Source organism: Typha latifolia, chromosome 11, assembly GCF_019914945.1.
Source record: "Typha latifolia isolate L0001 chromosome 11, TyphaL0001v2, whole genome shotgun sequence".
NCBI classification, from domain to species: Eukaryota; Viridiplantae; Streptophyta; class Magnoliopsida; order Poales; family Typhaceae; genus Typha; species Typha latifolia.
This window is the reverse complement of record NC_133096.1, coordinates 168,701-188,107: the sequence shown is the minus strand read 5'-3', so window position 1 is coordinate 188,107 and position 19,407 is coordinate 168,701. Positions and strand designations below refer to the sequence as shown.

The following is a 19,407-nucleotide window of genomic DNA, read 5'->3' as shown; positions in this document are numbered from 1 at the left end:
GTGCATCTCTGATTTTTCTTCTGAGAGACCTAACTTTTTCTTAATCCTCCTTCAAACTCGTCTTAAGTTAGGCACCCAACAGAAAGTAGTCCTCTTTCAAACAACCATTTTGTCTGCATTAACTAACAAGGGCCAGTTAAACTAAACTCATACTTTTTGTTAAGTATCAAACTAACGTTACTAACCCCATCCACATCAAGCCATCATACTTTACAGATTCAAACTTACAAACTACACCCTCCACTAAATACATCTTCTAAGACTTGAAATAGGAAAGAGCCCGAATTAGTTTTTTTTTTATAAAAAAAATGCCTTGAGAAAAGACAAAATTAAAAATAAGAAAAGAAGTTCGTATTAATCGATCCCTTCGATCCGCCTCCTCCAAAACCCAGTAAAGAAGTTGCCTCTCCTCTTCCTCGTCTCGTACTCCCTTATTGTCTCCAGTTTTGGCTTCCACTGCTTCGCTCTACTTCCCACCAGCTCCTTATACTCCTTCTTCAACTCCTCCGTGCCACAAATCCGACTCCAACTCTGCCCTTCTTCCTCCCCCTCCTCTTCTTTAATGAACTCGTCGCGGACTCTTATCTGAAGCGTCCCCGACGCCGTCTTCTCTATCTCAAACGGCCTCAACTTTGTACAGTTATTTTTAGTGTTACCGGCGCCGGCTTTTTTATTACTGGACAGGAGTAAGGCGGAGGCGAGGGAGACGAAGGAGAGCACGGAGTGGAAGAAGTGGGAGGGGAGGAGGAAGTACGAGTGGCCCGGCTGGAGCAGATCCCGCGGGGAGAGGGCGGGGACCTTTTGCCCAATGTAGAAGGAGTCGGACCGGCAGATGAGGTGCTGCGGGAACTCCTGCATCAGATCCGCGGCCGACACCTGGCGGTGGTAGAGGCGGACGCGGCCGTCCGAGCCGACAAGCCGGGCCGGCTTGAGGCCCCGGTTGGTGTGCTGTGGGGCGGGATGGCACGTGGCTGGCTTGGAGTGGAAGCACCAGGGGAGCGCGGGAAGGGTTCGCATGTACTTGTTCAATATGCCCATAGATCGATCTCTTTGCTTGGCTCGATCACTCCATGAAGCCTCGTGCGTTACGTAGAGAAAGAGAGCGAGAGAGAGAAGAGAAAGAAGCCAAGAGGCACAAAAAAAAAAAAAAAATGCTGAAGACGAAGAGGAGATTGGAAAAGTTGATCGAGATGAGATGAGATGAGATGAGAGTAATATATAGAATACAGAATGGTTGGTGACGTACGTCTATTGGAGAAAGGCAGAGTCATGTGAAGGCTTTTATTCATTCTTTTATATTTTCGATAAGACGTAAGCACCCAAGCCAAGTCTCAAGGTATTTTTCGGCAATAATAATTTTAGTAAATATTCAACATAAATGAGGAGCCCAAGAGAAGAGAAGAGAGGGGAGAGAGAATAATTAAAATAATAATTATTTAATAACAGTGATATAAAAATGTTAATTAGATGAGAGAAAGAAAATTACTTTAGGTATATTATTTTAAACTAATTTTGGGAATAAACTACTATTTAAAAACTAAAATTTATGTATATTATTTCGTATTTCTCTTTTCAAATTAGTTTGAGCAGCAGATTTTATTTTATTTTATTCTGTATTATTTCGTTGTGGATAGGTTGGAAGTTTGACATTTTTGACTAATTTCATCTTTTTTTCTTGCAAGGTCTTACGTTACGTTCTCCTTTGTGGTTTGTGCGTCTAATTATATATAGTTTGTTGATCCGAATCTCTAGAAGCCATCGATAGACCGACTGTAGTTTTTCTAGATAGGCTGCGTGGAGGCGATAGAATTAGTATTTTATTTGGAAGCATATGTAACTGCTGTACAAAGTTCCCACAAACAGGGCTGTTGAGAATCCGCTCTAGTTTTGAGAATATTCCGCCCATATACCACCAAAATCTGATGTTAGATTCGGGTTTCAAAGTAAATCTTCCTCTTTCTATTTGTTTTTGTTTTAATTTGTCAGTGTTTTGACGTGCATTGCTTAGAATTAAAGAGAAATTTATATATAATCTTTTGTTTTATAATGTAATTGTGATTTATACCTTATATTTTTAAATTAAACTTTATAATTTGTCCAATATATATAAAAATATTTTATTTTAGATTTAAACTAACAATGTGATAATATTTCGTTAAGTAGAGATATTTTATTTTTAAAATAAGTAAAATACCTCTAATATAACTTAGTTAATGATATTTTTATAATTTTTTTCTTGTATAGTTAACTTAACTTAGATATTTAATTTAGTTTAACTAACTGATCTAACAACAACGCATTTTTTTCACATATTTAATAAATTATATAGTTCGATTTGTAAATAGTAAAAATATAAGATGTATAAAAATTAAGATAGAATTTTATATGCAAATTTCTCTAGAATTAAAGTATAAAAAGTCTTAAAAAAAAGCTAAAATCTTTACTTAGTTTGACTCTTTTCTAGATGCCGAACCTTCTAGATTATGTGGGTCTCGTACCACTTATACAAGGAATTCCTGCAGGGGTGGTTGCAAATGGCATGCATTGCTGCAGCTAAAGAAGAAAAGAACAAAAAAAGGAAGAAAAAGGATTGATTCCAATTGGATTTAGGATCTCAGCCGCCTTTACACTTTGTCAAGCCATTTCAGTGCCCCAAGGATATAAAACTCTCATTAGGTTTGAGTTGGGTCTGGTCTGGTGGGAGAGTAGTAAGTGGGTGTTAGGTTTGCTTGTGGTCGTGGAGTAGCAGCACTAGTTTTAAGACAATTTCTTTGGGGGTGTTTGACCACTTAAAAGACATAAAGAAAGCTCGGAGCACTAGACGTAGAGTAACACCCGGATGAGAAGTTCTATCCACAGGACTCCATTGCACGAGGGGTTATCTCCATTAAAAGAAGACACTAATAACCATTTGATAAAGGAGAGAGAGAGAGAGAAGGCGATGCAAACGAGACAAAAACTCTAAATGTCCAAAAACATTCAAAACCTCGAAGCTTAAAGGCATCTTTTGAATTCCTATGTCTCTGCGAATAGAATCTCTTATCTCTTTTTTTGGGTTTGCTTTCTTTTTCTTTCTTTTTTTCTACTTAGAATTGAACCCATGAGAGGGTGGCAAACTGACAACAATGGCAAGTCTCAAGGCTGCACACCCACACCAATGTCTTGGTAGTAGAAAACTAAGGACATGGGGAAGAACACGGAGATGATGAACGTAGTTTAATCTTCAAGTACCAAATACATTCCTAGTGTTCAAAATCGTACAACAAGACTCAAGAGTATGTGCATTGTATGATATGTGGTGGTATTGGTTGCATAGGGAGTTTGAATTGCACCTCCCTGTGCTGTAGATTCTCTGCTTCACTAAATCAATCACTACTTCAGCTAATTCCATGAATCTTGAATCTTGATGGTGTAGTCTAGCTCATCTCAGACCAATTAACAATGGCGATGATGTTGGTAGTATACCTTAATCTCGTTATATGGTTCAGATTAAACATTATTTTTGTTAAAGTGGAATAGTTTTCATATGCTTGGAGAAACAAGCTCTAGGAAGACGAGAGAAAATCCAGCGCAAGACATATAGATAACTTCTCCATGTTTTAGCTTAAAAAAAGCTGAACTATTTTTGTTTTCGTGTACAGTAGCAGTACAGGACCTTCAACCAGAATGCAGAAATACAATTCAGTAGAGAAATACTCTTCCTGTTCCCAGACCCCCTCATAAACAAACTTGATGAGAGGAAATCTAAGTGACGGTGAATCAAAGGTTTATTGGCCAATTCTACACTAGGACCTAAACGAGACGTCTGCTTTGCAGGAAGTTTAGATATTAACAGTATCTCCAATTGAGATCTTATCATTTTGGCCAAGATCATCGTCAATCGGCGGCCGCTGCTTGTGGTGATCGGTGACAGATTGGTACGCCATGCCTAGTGCTAGGGCCTGTATAAGATGCACAAACCACTTTCATTGTTTATAACATAAACATGTGAGCTAGTGATGGAAAAAGAAACTCAATTAATATTCCATGACCTATTAAACGACTTCAATTTAATGGAAATTGCACCAGAAAATTTTGACATCAGAGACATCCAGTAGATAGTATACAACTCAACTACATTGGTCCAGTTGCTATTATTGAGAACAAAAGTAAGCCCAAACGCTTATCAGTAACTCAACATGTACATATCTAAACACTCATTTCTATATAGTCATCAATTGCTTCTTAATTCCAAAAATTAAGATAGTAATGAGAAGTAAACCTTATCCATATCTTCCTTATATTTAAAGAGCAAAGAACAAGACAAAGGTCTCGATTATTCAACCATGTAAGGCTTCAGTTTTTAGCTGACATTAATCACCACCAACACCAAATTAATGGGCTGTTCAGGTTATAAAATATTCGAAAAAGGAAGGGTCCTTAGTCCAAAAGTAAGTAGAGATTGCGGTATGTCGATGTCTGCAAGTAAAAGATGACGAAAGAAAAAGACTTCTAACCATTATTTAAAATTCCACCATGCAAATACAAAACTCTTAGTTATTAGACAGTCTAAAACCACTACACCCTTCTCAAGTAGCAGCAGCAAAATCAGTATTAATATGAGAATTCCGAATGAAATAGAACTTACGATGTGATCATGATCAGGTGGCGCATATATGCCTGTCTGCATTGTGGTTCTCCGGCGGGTACCGCCTTTAGGTGGATCTTCGATGCTCTTAAAACCTGTTGGAACAACAATCACTGGTAAACCCACAAGATTTCCCAAGCAAACCAACTCCCAATCAGTGGCATTGCCGATAAATGCATCTACTGTGAAGCTCTGACGAACTTCACTGATCAATTTTCCTCGTGCTCTTTGTGCCTGCAGATGATAATTACTCATGTCAACAAAAAAATAAAAAACAAGAATCACAACTCTATTCTTAACATACATAACCAAGTTAGCAGGAAGACAGTAATATAAGAATGAAAGTACGAAAAATGCCAATTGTAACAACAAGATCCTTCTGTTTGCGCTCTTTGACATCGAATCATAACTTATTCTGCTACTGACTCACACAGCTGTAGATAAAGTATGTTGGCATATAAACCTGTAGATAGTCTACTGCAGGCACCAAGCGAGCACGACGAAGCTCCACTGGCCACTGGTCTTGGGCTTCATAATCATCATCATAGCCTGCTCGTTGCCATCTGTCAAAGTGTGTCAGCATATCGACATCCATTGTAATATTAAGTATGGATTGAACTGATTCAACCGAGTATTCCAACTTGAAAGGAACAAGCTTAACACCCATCGAGGACAGAACATCAACCACCTGACAAAAAAATTTAAACAGTAATAATTGACGCCAATTAAAGCAGATCAAGATGTTCCGTTAACTTGATCAGACTAAGCAATGATTTCACCTCCATCTCAGCATTTTCAAGATAACCCACAGTGAGTTTTCTGATGTCAACATGAAATGGGTCCTCTAGAGCAACATGACGGGATGAGAGGTCATCTGGATCCTTCCCACGGATGGCATCTATAACAATAGCACAGTCTGCTGCACTTCTGCAGAATGGACCAAGCTTATCCTGTTATACAAATTTCCATGTTAGCTCCAGTATCTTAAATGTAAACTAATAAATACACTGAGACCTCCTAGCATTGACAGGTGAGCTACTACCAAACTCTCAGATATGCTCATGACACCACTTCGCCCGACAGTCCCAAAGGTAGGGCGCAAGCAAGTTACTCCACAACGAGAAGCAGGGTATGTCAAAGACCCTGCCGTTTCTGAGCCAATTGCGAATGGAACCAAGCCTATTGCAAGTAAAAGAATGTTCTCAAAATAAATTGTTTTCTTCTATATAGATCTTGTGATTCCTCTAATGATTAACAAGAGATCTTGTTCCGAAATATTTCTTGAGTTAGTTATAAGAAGGACCTGCAGAAGTGCTGGCTGCCGGTCCAGCGGATGAACCAGTGGAGAATTCGGCAATATTCCAAGGGTTCCGAGTTCTTCCGCCAAACCAAATATCATCATAAGCTAGTGATCCTGAAACAAGCTTCGCTACAAGGACAGCCCCTGAGGATTTCAGCCTAGCTAATACAGCGATTAGAAACATAGCTTGGAAACATTTGAGATATATATGCTGAGTGCATGAAGTACCTTTTATAAACCCAAGCTTCTACGTTAAGAACTTGATCCTTGAATGTCTTTGAACCCCATGTGGTCTTATAGTGGGGCACTGCTATTATATCTTTCAAACCATAAGGTATACCATGAAGAGGACCTATAGTTCAGATAAAGATATTAAGGTCGTGTATGTTTCCTAATTATAGTTGTTCGAACAAATGGATCCGAAACCAACCAAATACATTAAAACTCAAATTCTTATGACATAGATAGTTGGATATATGACTATTAAAATGGCATAAACAGAAGTTGAATTAACAATGACCAAAGACTTGAAATCTTTATGTTGTCTATCAAGTTTCCCCTGTATGAGTATGACTATTCATAATGTTGACAGTAAATTTTTTCCTCTGTATGACATATATAGTTGGATATATGGCTATTCATACACAGAAGTCATGAAATAAGGAAGAGGCTAAAATTCCTCTGTAATTATTTATTACTTGTAGTCCTGTAACTTACATTGAGATAGAGACCCCAATTGGACAGAATATTGGAACTTCAGAGAACATTATCTGGATCTATCCTAGCCCTAACCAGTTAAACAGGTGTATGTTCTTATCCAACTTATTCCTAATGCAAAAACTTACTAATCAATTGTACATTTTGAGACATTTTCAGCTTTACTGGAATGCTGATACCAACATGTCTGTCTAAAGAAGCAAAAAAGAACACGAATCACTCAGGACTGGAAAATATGCCCTTGAAAACATAATCACTAAGGGAACTGAAATTACCCAAATATTTTCCTTGTGACAGCAACTCATCTGCCTCTGTTGCTTGCCTGTATGCTAAATCTTCAGTAAAAGAAATAACAGCTTCAAGGACATGATTGTACCTAATGAATTCCAGATTTACCTCATCAGTCTAAGAATTCTAATTTTAATCTGGCTACGAATTAAAGATATGCAAGATGCAAAATAGGTGAAATCATCCGCCTCCCACCTCTTTAATCTGTGGATGAATATGTCAGTAAGTTCATGAGAAGTGATCTGCTTGGTCCTGATGAGTTCTCCAAGTTCGAGAATCTGGAAAATTATTGATTTAACTATGAGAACAAGAAGTTGCAATCTTTACATGTAGTAATTGAATATGGCATCAGAATTCCTTACGGTCATAAAGGCGATATCATCATCCTTACTTGGTCTCTGGACTCCAGAGAGATGAGGGTAATCAAATTTATTATCAAGGAGTGCTGCTTCATTGCCATTCCATGATGAATTGAATACTAGAACTGACGGATGATGCAATCCTCCATCTACGGAAGCAACCAACTTACGATTCACACTATAGGCAGGTATGTTAAATTCTTGTGCACCCTTTTCCATTTCTTGTAACTAAAAGAAGAAGAAGAAGGCAACTTAAACTTATCAAGAAGTAAAGGAAGGATGAGCAAATTACTCTGCAATCGAGAAATTCTATTACTACCTTGGAATTATTGAAAAAATTGGCATCAAAATACTTCATTGCATCCTTCAACTCTGGCTCTGCGCTGACCTCTTTACTGATGGTATCTTTATCTGAAAGGGCCTCCTTTTTGACCTGAAAAGAAGAACAAGTAAGGAGAAGTCCACGCTGAAGGAAATTAGGGAACAAATAAATGGAGTATACTATTTCCCAACCTTCCATATCTTATGGTATCCGGAAACACGGACATAAGAATGGCCATGGGCTTTATGCAACAAAGATAGCCGTGCAACTTTTGACGAACTAGCCTGTGATTTCCATGTGCATGTTGGTTTTCTTACAAGATAATTCAGATAATTAATCAAGAAAATGCCACAATAAAAAAGGTCAACCAGACTCCTCACTAAACTCAAAAAGGCTTGAGCTTGAGTATCATACATCTAGCTTCGTCAACCATGGTACATTAATAGATAGATAAATGTTAATCTTAGGCTTAAAAAAGAAGCAAGTATTAAGATTTGAAGGTAGAGAGAGACAGAGAGACAGACAGAGAGACAGACAGAGAGACAGAGAGATCTCGTACCATTTTGGAACGAGTTCCTGCGGTTGGAGGCGAGGCCACGACTAGGAGGGCAGTGGGGAGGGAGAGGAATAGGAGGAAAGAGAGGAATAGTACACGTCGCAGACCTCCGCGACACATGGCGCCGCCGCGTACGGGATCCGTGTCCGTCGCGGTGGACGGGATACACGAAGATAATTTTGATTCAGGAAACTACACCCCTCCCTCTTCACCCGAGCCGGTCGAAGAAGTGGAGAAAGAGAGAGAGAGAAAGAGATGCGGGTCAGTGGGTGAGAGTGGATGGTGATTCACACCAAGTTTGATTCAATTCAAACTTAGTTCGAGCTTGATAAACGGTTCATATTTAATTATTTGGCTTGGACTCGAAATTTGAGATCGAGGTCAAAATAGAATCAAAATGAAATTATAAAATTCAAACTCAGTCCATTAATTTAGTCTCAAGCACGCATATCGGTTCGGATCCGCGGTTAGATTGGGCAGCCCGAGTCCGATAATAGTCGTGTTTGGGCCCTACCCTTGTTAACGGATTCTCATATCGAAAAAGAAGTTCCTCGATCGCTGGCCTCCTCAAACCCTCCCCTCTGCCTAGCGTTAGGCCTCACCCATTTCGCGGCGATGCTCCGACCGCCGGAGCACCAGGTAGCGGGGCATTACGTCAGCGAGGGAAATCTTGGCCCACTTATCGACGGGTCGGGTCTCTTCTACAAGCCCCTCCAATCAAAATCCCGCGGGGAGAACGAGCTCGCCTTCTACTCCTCCTTCTTTTCCCACCCCGGCGTGCCCCGCCGTATCCGCTCGTCCTTCTTCCCCTCCTTTCACGGCACTCAACTCCTCCCCCATTCCGCTGCCCCCTCCGACCTCCACCCCCACCTCGTCCTTGAAGACCTCATCGCCGATTTCAAGTCCCCCTCCATTATCGACGTCAAGATCGGATCCCGCACTTGGTACCCTCAAGCTGATGAGGACTACCTCCGCAAGTGCCTCGATAAGGATCGCGAATCGACCAGCCTCACCCTCGGGTTTCGGGTCTCCGGCGTCCAGATCCGCGGACCAGGATCCATCATCTGGAAGCCCGAACGGGATGAGATCAAGCGGTTCACGCCGACGGACGTGAGGGGGGCTCTGCGGCGGTTTGTGTCGACGAACAATTCGGGTTCGGTCCCGAGTCCGGATTGCGCGCTGGCGGCGGAGGTGTATGGTGGATCGGAGGGGGTCCTGGCCCAGTTGATGGAGCTGAAGGCGTGGTTCGAGGACCAGACGTTGTTCCACTTCTACTCGTCGTCGGTGTTGGTGGTGTACGAGAAAAGGGCGGATGGAGTCAAAGCGAGGGTTAAGATGGTAGACTTCGCGCATGTGTTGGAAGGGGATGGGATCATCGATCATAACTTCTTGGGTGGGTTGTGCTCTCTGATCAAGTTCGTGTCGGAGATTTTGACTGATCCGGAGGAGTCGAAGGCGACGACCCCATTGCCGCAGGTGGACAATGGGCCTTGAGAAGAACTCCAAATAAAGGTGACATTTTTAACTCCAATTTCGTTTGATTATTGAGCGTTTCACAATCTTAGTTCCTACTTAATTGGAATATATGTATGCATTTTGTTTGAACATTAGTATTCTCCATGTTGAGTTTTAGTGCTTGTTAAAAGACGTAAATTCTCCAATGGATTGTTATAACTAATTGAATTTTTTATTGTTGAGTATGCAAATTTTATATATGGGTCAATTTTTCTATACCTGCGACGTTTATGAAGGAGATGAGATTAATGCCTCTAGTCCAGTATCTTTTGTATACCTCTAAGTAACAAAATTAACACCTTAACCTATATTTGTTCTGCTTGTGTATTCAAATATTTTAGCATTTTGCTCCCATTTATGATAAAAATTTCATAATCAGCTATAGATTGAAAAATATAGATATGAGAAATTCAGTACTTCCTTATACTCTATAGAGATTTGCATTGCCTGCAACTCCTGGCGGTGGACTATTAACTTAGAATGGAACAAGAATCTAGTCAGTGCTGAGGCATCTAATCACAAAAATGATGTAGGTAATGAACTTTTTGAGGAAGCTTCTTGTGCACACTTATCACGGTGTATAGATTCCCTGTTCCCATGCATTGTTTATTTGACTTGGCTTCCAAATGACTGAACCACCACTCTGATTTTTTTGAGTGACAAAGCAAGTGTCGCTTTAGCCTTGGTTCCAGACTGTTGGTCACTCATATGGAAACCAAGTCAAATAAACAATGCACTAGAACAGGGAATTTATGCACCATGATAAGTTTGCACGAGATGCTTCCTTGAAAAGTTCACTACCTACATCACTTTTGTGATTAGATGCCTCAGCACTGACTAGATTCTTGTTCCATTCCAGGTTCATACTCCACCGCTAGGAGTTGCAGGCAATGCAATTCTCCACTGCCACCACTATTAAAGAAATAGGAAAACAAGGAAACTGCAGATGAATTCTTAGATCACTGATATGTTCCTTTTGATCCTAGAAATTTCTTCCTTCAGGATTAATATAAGAGAGCTATGTCATTTGCATCTCTTATATTAAATCTGTAAGGAAGAAATTTCTAGCATAAAAAAGAACACATCAGTGATCTAAGAATTCAGCTGCAGACTCCTTGTTTTTCTAGTGGAGAATTTTTTCTTGTTGATACAGATCCCTAAAATCTGTTTCAGCATTGGTTATTGGATCTTGGTTATTCACCATTTTAAATGAATTGACCAAGACTTCATTTTAGACATGTTCCTATTGAGATCAACATTATCTGGTGTTGCACTAGCTGTAGCTTTAGACTCGATCTTCTCTTGGTTTCGCCTGGCCTACATTCATGCTGCATGGACAACTGATGCTAAGTTGTATAATCCTTCTGAATTTGTTGAAAAGAAACTCCTTTTTCTCGGACATGAATACTATTCCAGATGCCTGATTATTTATTTTTGCTATTTTTATCAGTTGGTTGGACAAAATTATGTTTGCTATGACAGATCTAATTATCATATGGACCTACACGGAGGTTTATATGGAAAAGTAATCTATGCCAGTAAGTTAATGTTCAGATCTCAACCATCTGATGGTAGCATATTCTTGTTTGAATAAAAAGAATTATTCAAGGAGTTTGTGCTGTTTTTCTTCAATTCAAGCTTGATATCAATGATATGGATGTAGAAAAGAATTGGCATGGTGTCTTTGGAGTTGTCTGGTTCCTCAGAAGGTAGAGGTATGTAAAATGTATTTTACTTCAGAAGACCTGTAATTGCAGTAGAATGAGTCTGATGTGCCTGGATCATCCTTAGTTTCTTTAAGTACCTAAAATATTAACTCCACTATTGATGATACGTATTTGGTTTCAGACTTAAGTAAACATAGGTGATAAGTTTGTTCTAGTCATATACAGCAGCACTCTTTCATGAATCTATTTGCAGCAGCAGCCTTGTAACACTATTTTATTGTTAGGACATCCCCTATGGTGAGTATGTTCGGGTCTTTTGCCCATCCAGTTTAATCCAAATCCACTTCTTAGGCCTATTGAAGTGAAGTGAAGTGTAGACATAATTATCGGACGGGCCGGGCCAGGTTCGGGCCGGGCTAGAATAGTCTAGCCCGTTACCGTCCATCGGCCCGTGAGAGATCGGGCTAGTCGGTCGGGCCGGGTCGGCCCAACCCATATTTTAGCTATTTTTAAAATTCTTTTTACTATTAGCTTATTTTAAAAAATATATTTATATTTCTTCATTTAAAAATAATTAAAATAAATTAAAAATTTTTAATGGTGTGTTTAAAATAATGCAAAACGGTACAATACCAAAAGGTTTACTGTAGCAATGGTAAATTACTGTAGCAGAATGGGCAAAGTACTGTAATAAACGTACAGACTACTGTACTAAAACAGGCGGGCCTAGTTGCGGGCCAAACGGGCGGACTTCCGGGCCGGGTCGGGCAGGCAAAGGGTTGGCCCGTGCCGCCCATGGATAGTTCGGGCTCGGTCTAGGCCGGGCCTAAACCGGATCCGGGCTGGGTCGGGCCGGGTACGGGCGGGCTGGGCCGTTTGATCAAGTCTAACTGCAGCATAAGCAGCAACCTGGTCAGACTTTTGGGCTAGGCCTAGCCATCTGGGTTGGGCCTGAGTTTAGGGGTATCAGGCCAGACCTAAACCTTGGTTGGACTCTGCCAAGCCTGGATACACCCTCATTAGTAAACAACTCTTGCTGCTTATAAGCTAAGAAGAAGTATTATAGTAGGATTTTACATAAAATCATACCTTCCTTAGTTGACCTTTTATGTTGCCTCTAATCTCTTGTAGAAGCTAATAGGATGATGAAAGATTTTGAATCAGTTGGATGGAAAGATTGGCATTTAAAGTGGCAGGTTTATACTGTTTTTATAGAGCAATATAGGTGCTCTGGCACTGCAGCCACTAAGAGTGAAAAGATATACTACCCCTTTAGTCGGCGTGCTCTATGCGTTCAATCTGATTGAAAGCTATACACAGTTGTTCAAACACGAAGACTAGATTGGATATCTTTTTTTGGATAGGCTTGAAGCATAGGCATAGTTTACTATATTATGTGAGATTAGAGTACCTTAGTGACTGATTCTGGTGAAAGAGCACTTGTGGTTCGACCACTCCCTACCAAGAAGGCTAAGATGCTTGCTTTATTACTGGTGCTTTAGTCCTAACGCATTTTGATTGTTATACAAGAACAGTAATGGCCCACCTGATTGTTGGTTTTATGACCTTGAATTTTATTATTATTATTATTATTATTATTATTATTATTATTATTATTTGTTCTAATGGTGATTGATTGGTTTGTAAGTTGGGTTGATATTTAGGTGACATTGTTAGGTCCACTATCCTTTTCTTCCCTGCTGCAGGGCTGATACGTCATATGCTAACAGAAACGCTTTCTAGATTCACAAGCGATTAGGACAGCGTATTAAATATTCAATTATAGCCGTTAATCTATGTCTTCACACCAAATCCTATCAATTCTCAATGGAGACTTCTCCTTTTCCGATTACATAGTGGGTAGTACGCACTTTGTCTTTCTGATTACATAGTGAATAGTATACATCTGTGATGCTTAATTTCTTTGCAGGATGATGCCTTTGTGTCTTTTTAAAAGTATCTTTCAAAATGTTATAGATTAATGACTAGGATTTACTAGAGAAGGAAAATATAATCTAGCAAACATCCATCATCTATACGTTACACTCTTTATCTTTGTCATTTGGGGATCGTAGACATCAACAATATGACTAGTACGAAATATAAAAGCATAACTGCATGAACAAGTTGGTATATATTGCTTATTACTATAGTACCATGCGACTACTAATCAAACTTGGAGTCATGCCCTTCTCTGAACTTTTCTTATAATTTTCTTTTGTGTAAATTCTCTGCATTTTGAGTTCGGTATTATGAGAATTAAAATAATTAGCATTTGTCCACTAACATATCTATGTAGAGAAACTATACCATGCATGTACATCATTATGGCATAGATAAAATATTTAGCACTTGTCTACTAACATATCTATGTAGAGAAACTATACCACGCATATACATCATTATTACATAGGGGAAGTCTAGTCAGCCTTGCAGCCGTGTACATTTATTCATAATGGAGGAGATACAGTATACTTCTATCTCTATTTCTATCTCACACACGAATCACCATCACTAATAGTTTAGAAAAAATAAGGACAAAAAAAATCAAAGAAACATATAAGAAAACACTTATCCTGGCGTGGCTAATGACATACTCCAAAATCCTATGTTAGCCTTTGATTTTTGAGGTAGTGATGGACTAGTAGTACTACTATTTCTCTTAACCACCCCTTGAATGATCAAAAGTTCTTTGTCTTGACCAAATGAACGCGTTTGTTCTGGACATTCAAGACAAGGAAGTCTTCTAGGGTAGTTGGCTCAAGTTGCTCGTAAGCAATATTGATGATTTGGTAACTATATTTCTATGGCATCACACACCAATTAATTACCTTAAGATCAACTAGGGGAAGGTGATAGATGTACAAAGTGAAGGGGAGATACGCTATTGGCGATGTAAATTGGCTTTGGAGTTAGAAATTCTCCTTGTGGAATTCGAACTTGGTGGATGTCTTCCTCGAGAAATCAAGGGAAAGTTGGCGCAGCTCCTTTGTCGGATGCGGAGCTCCACAGTAGAATACGCCTGCAGTCAGGACAAATGTAGGGGTTAATTAAAGATAACGTTCCAAAATATTAATGACGATATATATATATATATATGTATATATAGTAGTTGATGACTAGATGCAATATTTCCAAGTCTACTGCGTAATGTATTAGGCAAATGGGTTGTATCTATCAACTCTTAAACTATAGTGCAGCATATTATTGTGATATTATTTTCATGATTGAAAGTCGGTTATCTCCCAAAAACAAAAGGATAGTTAAACAGTCACAAGGGTTGGACACCATTTCTTCACGTCTAATTTGGTTAGAAGATAAAGCACGTCATTCTGGTCGATGCCAACTATTATTTAAATAGAACCACAGAACTTTGCCAGCGTTACAACTGTGTAAAGCGATAATTTATAGTAGACATATTCTTTTTTGAAACACGTAACTAGTCAAAATTCAAAGATAGTGATATGCTAAATGGCAATGATGTCGATATAGTGGCTACCAATTAAACGAATCTAGAGATATTTTTCTACACTCAATTAATGCTCCTTTTGTAGATTAATTCTAAGCTTAGACCCAAATCACCCTTTTGGTTATATGAGGTCTCATAATAAAATTAATTTTAGAAAATATTATTTTGAAGCAGAGTAGGTGAGATGAAGTATGAATGCGTATACGTACCGATACGTTGGTCGCGGTGGTTGAGGGCGATGCGCTTGAAGACGTTGCGCCAATTCGGTCGGGCGAAGTGGGTCTTGACCCGCGTGCCGGAGACCACGTCGACCCCGTGCTTGGCGTGGTTGAGAGATTGCAGCATGGCAATTAGTGCGGATCGAGCGTCGCCTTCCTCGTAGACGCTGGTGCAGTAATTGTGGAGCTCGATCACGCCCTTCTTATCCGTCTCCGCCACCTCGTTCATCACCCCACGGAACCACTCGAAGTTGCCCTGCTCACGTGTCATCCAGTAGAAGTAGGCACGTCGAGTCCTGAACGACGAGCTACTCTTGCTGCTGCTAGCATTACCGGCGTTGGGTTCGGACTCGATGTCGTCTTGGGTTTCGAGCTGCTTGATGTTGTTCATGATATCCTTGAGGATGGAGATGAATGGGGTGGCTCCGATGCCGAGACCGACGAGGAGGACCACGTCGTATTTCTTGTAGTCCTGCGCTGGGGCGCCGTAGGGCCCATCGATTAGGACACGTGGGAAGCTGCATCACACGAGAATTGTGTCCAAGTTATATGATGAAAATTAATACGGTTGCCTAGTTAATTAACTAACTAATTTTCTACTTAAAAGAATAAAATAGTCGATTGTGGATAACAATACGGACATATCTTCTAGTTAAGATGATCGAGTACCATCGAATAGAGTGCAAATCACAGGGAAAGAGGAGTTCATGTCCAAACAAAAGAACTTTTATCAAGGGGGTTGGATTGAAGTAAAGAAATGGTTTAATCTGGAAAGGAGAATATAGAGCGATGGATCGCATTGAATTGTAAGAAAACAAAAGAATGGGGCAATTTCGTCTGGATCTAATTATTTTGTCAGAGAGGTGGCCATCATGTTTGACATATGCGCCCGTATCCCCTCCCCCTCGCTTGGAATCGGTTTCGAAACACAACACGGGCTTTCTCTGACAGCAATAAGGGCAATTTAGGAATTGGAAAGTGAAATTTTTTTGTTGAATTCTCAAACTACCCATCACAAATGATAGAGATCTTCTCGTAAAGAATATCCGACAGCTAATAGTAGAGAGATAGATGGGCAGAAATAGATATGTATGTATTCGCCAACTTACCTTGGGCTCGAACTGTTCTCTTCCTGATCATAATCGGCTCGCAGAAGCCCGCTCTTTCCCGCGGTTGAAGGCTGGCACACCTAATCACAACAAAATCCGGAATTATATTTGTTTGTCAGGGAAGATTAGACTAACGAACTATGTGCTAAGTAATCATTCAAGAATAGAAGACTAGTTAATTTACTACCTTGGAGAAGACTAATTTGAGCTGTCGGGTCCAGTCGCCCACAGTGCGGATGTGAACGCTTACGTAGTCGTCCTGTGGAGCCGATGTGATGGAGAAAGGATGCCTGCAATTTGTCGAAACATAAAGGAAACAGCCATTTGTACTTAAGATAAGCTCGACGTCCATTGAAAAAAAAAATATCTAGTTACGAAACTTTGTTAGTAATTCATTAAGCTTAATTACCACTGGAAGGGAGAAACGGCAGCGCAGTTGACAAAGATGTATTGGCCACTTCGGTACTTGAATCCCTGCGGCTTTGAAACGTGGAGGGATAACACGTTTCCAGGATAGACGGCGACCTTTAATATCTTAACCGGCCGCACGGTCGACCTCAAAGCCCTCAGCAGCCGTTCACTCGCGTATAGGATCACCGGAATAGCTAGATACATCCAAGTCTGGCAACAAAAAAAAAAAAGACTAATTAGTTAGTACTTTTTTAATTAAGCATACTTATTTATTTATTAAATGATAAAATCAAATTGTATGTAGTTGGCATACGTACCGATTTCTTGTACCACGTATGGGTGAGATAGAGGAAGTTGCCGTGGATGACGAGGAGGATGTAGACGATGACGAAGAGGTGGTGAGAGTACCAGAAGGCGTTGAACCCAGTGAGGCGATTTAGGGGTTTGGGAAGATTGAGCCGGCCTCTCCTGAACCAAGGGGTGGCTAATGTGAACGCTATGGCCATGAGGACCACCATAACGACCCCGGTCCAACCCTCCGTGCCTTTGACGAACCACCAGTAGTTGTTGGGTCGGGTGTGCCCAAAGAAAGGCTCCATAGGCACGTAGGCTTGGTCGCTCGCGTGCAAAAGTCGTGGAAAGTCGCAGGTCAAGTGAGAGATAGCATGCAGCCCAACTCCGATGGCAATGCCTACCGCAATCACCTACACCAACCACAATTTCGTTTAATACTAACGGTAACCACTACTGACCTTTGCTGAATTATGACATTAAATTATTGATATCTGTTGGATAATTAAACTAAAGGAAACTGGGCATATTTATTGAGAGAATTGGTCAAATAATAATTGGAGTACTACCAACCTTGTGGAAGTTGAGATTGTCGTCGAAGGGAACCAAGTGACCGAGCTTGGTCTTGTTTCGGATCCAGGTGATGGTGTTACGACAGACGGGTAAGAGGATGAGGGCCATGTTGAACTTGAGGGTCTCGGCGCCGCCCTTGGCGACGCAGACGCAGTAGCCCATGACGTGGTACACTGCGCGCCTCCTGTACTGGATGAACTTGAAGGTGAAGAGGGCGGCGCAGATGCTGAGCCATAAGGCCATCACCCACACCCTCTTCCAGTGGTCCTCCAAGAAGTACTTGGCTTGTTGGTACCACCGTTTGATCGGGTTGGGCTCCAAGGTTGGCCGTAGGTTCTGGCTCAGCATCTGGCTCAGGTTCCTGCTGTTCGTCGTCCCGATTCGAGCCGACTGGTTCGGAGCTTGAATCAGAAGCATCTCCAAGTTGTATATCTGAAACAATTCGGATGTAAGCCAAAGATTTATATTACCAAAATTGCAGGTAAGAATTGAGAAAATTGATGGTATTATAAATTAATTTACCTCGATGTAGCCGAGGCCATTGGGGTCTAATTCTTCCATGATGAGGCGGGCGTACTCTTCTGCTTGCTCCTGGATATTGGACAGCTTGTTGGCAGAGGCGCTCATGGAGATAATCTGGGTTCGTTAATTAAACATTAAATCGTGTTAGTCAACTTAAAATTGACGAGCTCGTGAAGCAAACATTTGCAAAATTAGTGCGAATTAATTATTATACCTCTTTCACCTCTTCTTCGGTTACTCTCCCATCAGCGTTCTTGTCCACCCTGTATGATTACTATAATTATCAGCAACTCAGTAATCTAAAAGAGAGAGAGAGAGAGAGAGAGAGAGAGAGAGAGAGAGAGAGAGAGAGAGATAATTTTACATGTCGAAGAAGGTCTGAAGCCTGCAATCAAAGCTCTGATCAGATATCTGATCCCAGAACTCCCTCAGCTCCTCCTTGGTGATTGAGTCGGAGGTTATATTTCTCCTCCTTGCCAACGCATCAAACAGCTCGCCTGCGAACTCGTTCGATCCCTTCATCCCTGCCCAAATTTCGCACAAAATTAGACAAAAATCTCAACACACTCGCTCATTCAATTTCGAGAAATTAATTAGATACCACAATTTAAGATCGGCGTCGGCGATCACTCACCTATGCACTGGGCGAATCGGGAGCGATTGAGAGCCCCATCGACAGCGAGCTCGTCGAACCGCTTCTCGACCGCCGGCCACCCGGCGGCGCCGTCGGTCTTGCTGATGAACTTGAGTCCCTTGAGGGCGTGCGCGGCCCCCGACTTTGACCGATCAATCAGGCCGGAACGCTTGGAGAAGGAGGCGAGGCGGCGGAGCTCCTGCGAGACCTGCCGGATCCGTGTCGACGCGCTGCGGAGAAGCGACGCCGATCGTTTCTCCAGCGTCCGGGCGAGGAGGAGCACCTCGGGGTCCTCCTCTCCCCCGGGCTTCACGCTGTGGACAGCAACGGAGTCATCGCGCACGTCTAGGGTGATCTCCACGTAGGCCTCGTCGTCGTCCGTCGCCGCCGCGGACGGCGACGCGCTAGCGGAGGACATGTTGAACCGGGCGCTCTTCCGCCCGCCGCGCTTCGCAAGGGGCCCGCTGTTGGGGATGCGATCACCGTCGGAGCTTTCCACTTCCGCGATATCGGCTTGCTCGATACTCTCAGCCTTCATCTCTCGCCAACTATGTCTCCTCTCTCTCTCTCTCGTTCTCTACTTTATTTCTCTCTCTCCTCTTATCTCTTGGTTCGCGATTCGTGTGTATTGAATTTGGACAATGAGGTCGTTGGTTATGGTGTCTTATATTTATATAGGCGGGGGAATTAAGTAGTTATTAGGGACTAGTGTTCGTTCTTTGTGGTGATAAAAAGCCAAAGAAGAGAGGAGGAAAGGGAGGGGAGTAGGTGCCGTAGAGGAGGACGAGGGGGTTTCTGGGTGGAGAGCAGATGAAATGAGATGGACAAC

General features: G+C 41.4%; 4 protein-coding genes across 7 annotated transcripts; 1 reads left to right on the top strand and 3 right to left on the bottom strand.

Annotated features, from left to right (window-relative positions):
• Positions 1-354: 354 nt before the first annotated feature.
• On the bottom strand, positions 355-1,038 carry LOC140797674 (uncharacterized). Its single transcript, XM_073151302.1, has one exon. The coding sequence runs from the start codon at positions 1,036-1,038 to the stop codon at positions 355-357; it is 684 nt and encodes a 227-aa protein (XP_073007403.1).
• A 2,540-nt stretch (positions 1,039-3,578) lies between these two features.
• Positions 3,579-8,479, bottom strand: LOC140797149 (uncharacterized). The gene is made up of 13 exons (XM_073150420.1): positions 8,173-8,479; positions 7,805-7,897; positions 7,611-7,724; positions 7,295-7,519; positions 7,128-7,210; positions 6,920-7,020; positions 6,156-6,279; positions 5,931-6,085; positions 5,670-5,806; positions 5,407-5,577; positions 5,091-5,315; positions 4,628-4,861; positions 3,579-3,941 (listed from the first exon to the last, which is right to left on the bottom strand). The coding sequence occupies exons 1-13, from the start codon at positions 8,287-8,289 to the stop codon at positions 3,822-3,824; spliced, it is 1,899 nt and encodes a 632-aa protein (XP_073006521.1). The 5' UTR covers positions 8,290-8,479; the 3' UTR covers positions 3,579-3,821.
• Positions 8,480-8,696: 217 nt separating this feature from the next.
• On the top strand, positions 8,697-15,626 carry LOC140797708 (inositol polyphosphate multikinase IPK2-like). 4 transcript variants are annotated; one of them, XM_073151343.1, is made up of 2 exons: positions 8,697-9,681; positions 14,995-15,626. In XM_073151343.1, exon 1 carries the CDS (start codon positions 8,785-8,787, stop codon positions 9,661-9,663), a length of 879 nt encoding a protein of 292 aa, XP_073007444.1. In that variant the 5' UTR covers positions 8,697-8,784; the 3' UTR covers positions 9,664-9,681; positions 14,995-15,626. The 4 variants fall into 4 exon arrangements, with proteins under 4 accessions (XP_073007444.1, XP_073007442.1, XP_073007441.1 ...); XM_073151341.1 differs by lacking the exon at positions 14,995-15,626 and adding an exon at positions 11,167-11,298; XM_073151340.1 differs by lacking the exon at positions 14,995-15,626 and adding an exon at positions 11,135-11,273.
• On the bottom strand, positions 13,725-19,407 carry LOC140797707 (respiratory burst oxidase homolog protein C-like). Its single transcript, XM_073151339.1, has 11 exons — positions 18,579-19,407; positions 18,309-18,468; positions 18,159-18,207; positions 17,945-18,058; positions 17,423-17,854; positions 16,876-17,262; positions 16,557-16,768; positions 16,335-16,437; positions 16,148-16,227; positions 15,030-15,556; positions 13,725-14,373 (listed from the first exon to the last, which is right to left on the bottom strand). Exons 1-11 carry the CDS (start codon positions 19,114-19,116, stop codon positions 14,264-14,266), a joined length of 2,712 nt encoding a protein of 903 aa, XP_073007440.1. The 5' UTR covers positions 19,117-19,407; the 3' UTR covers positions 13,725-14,263.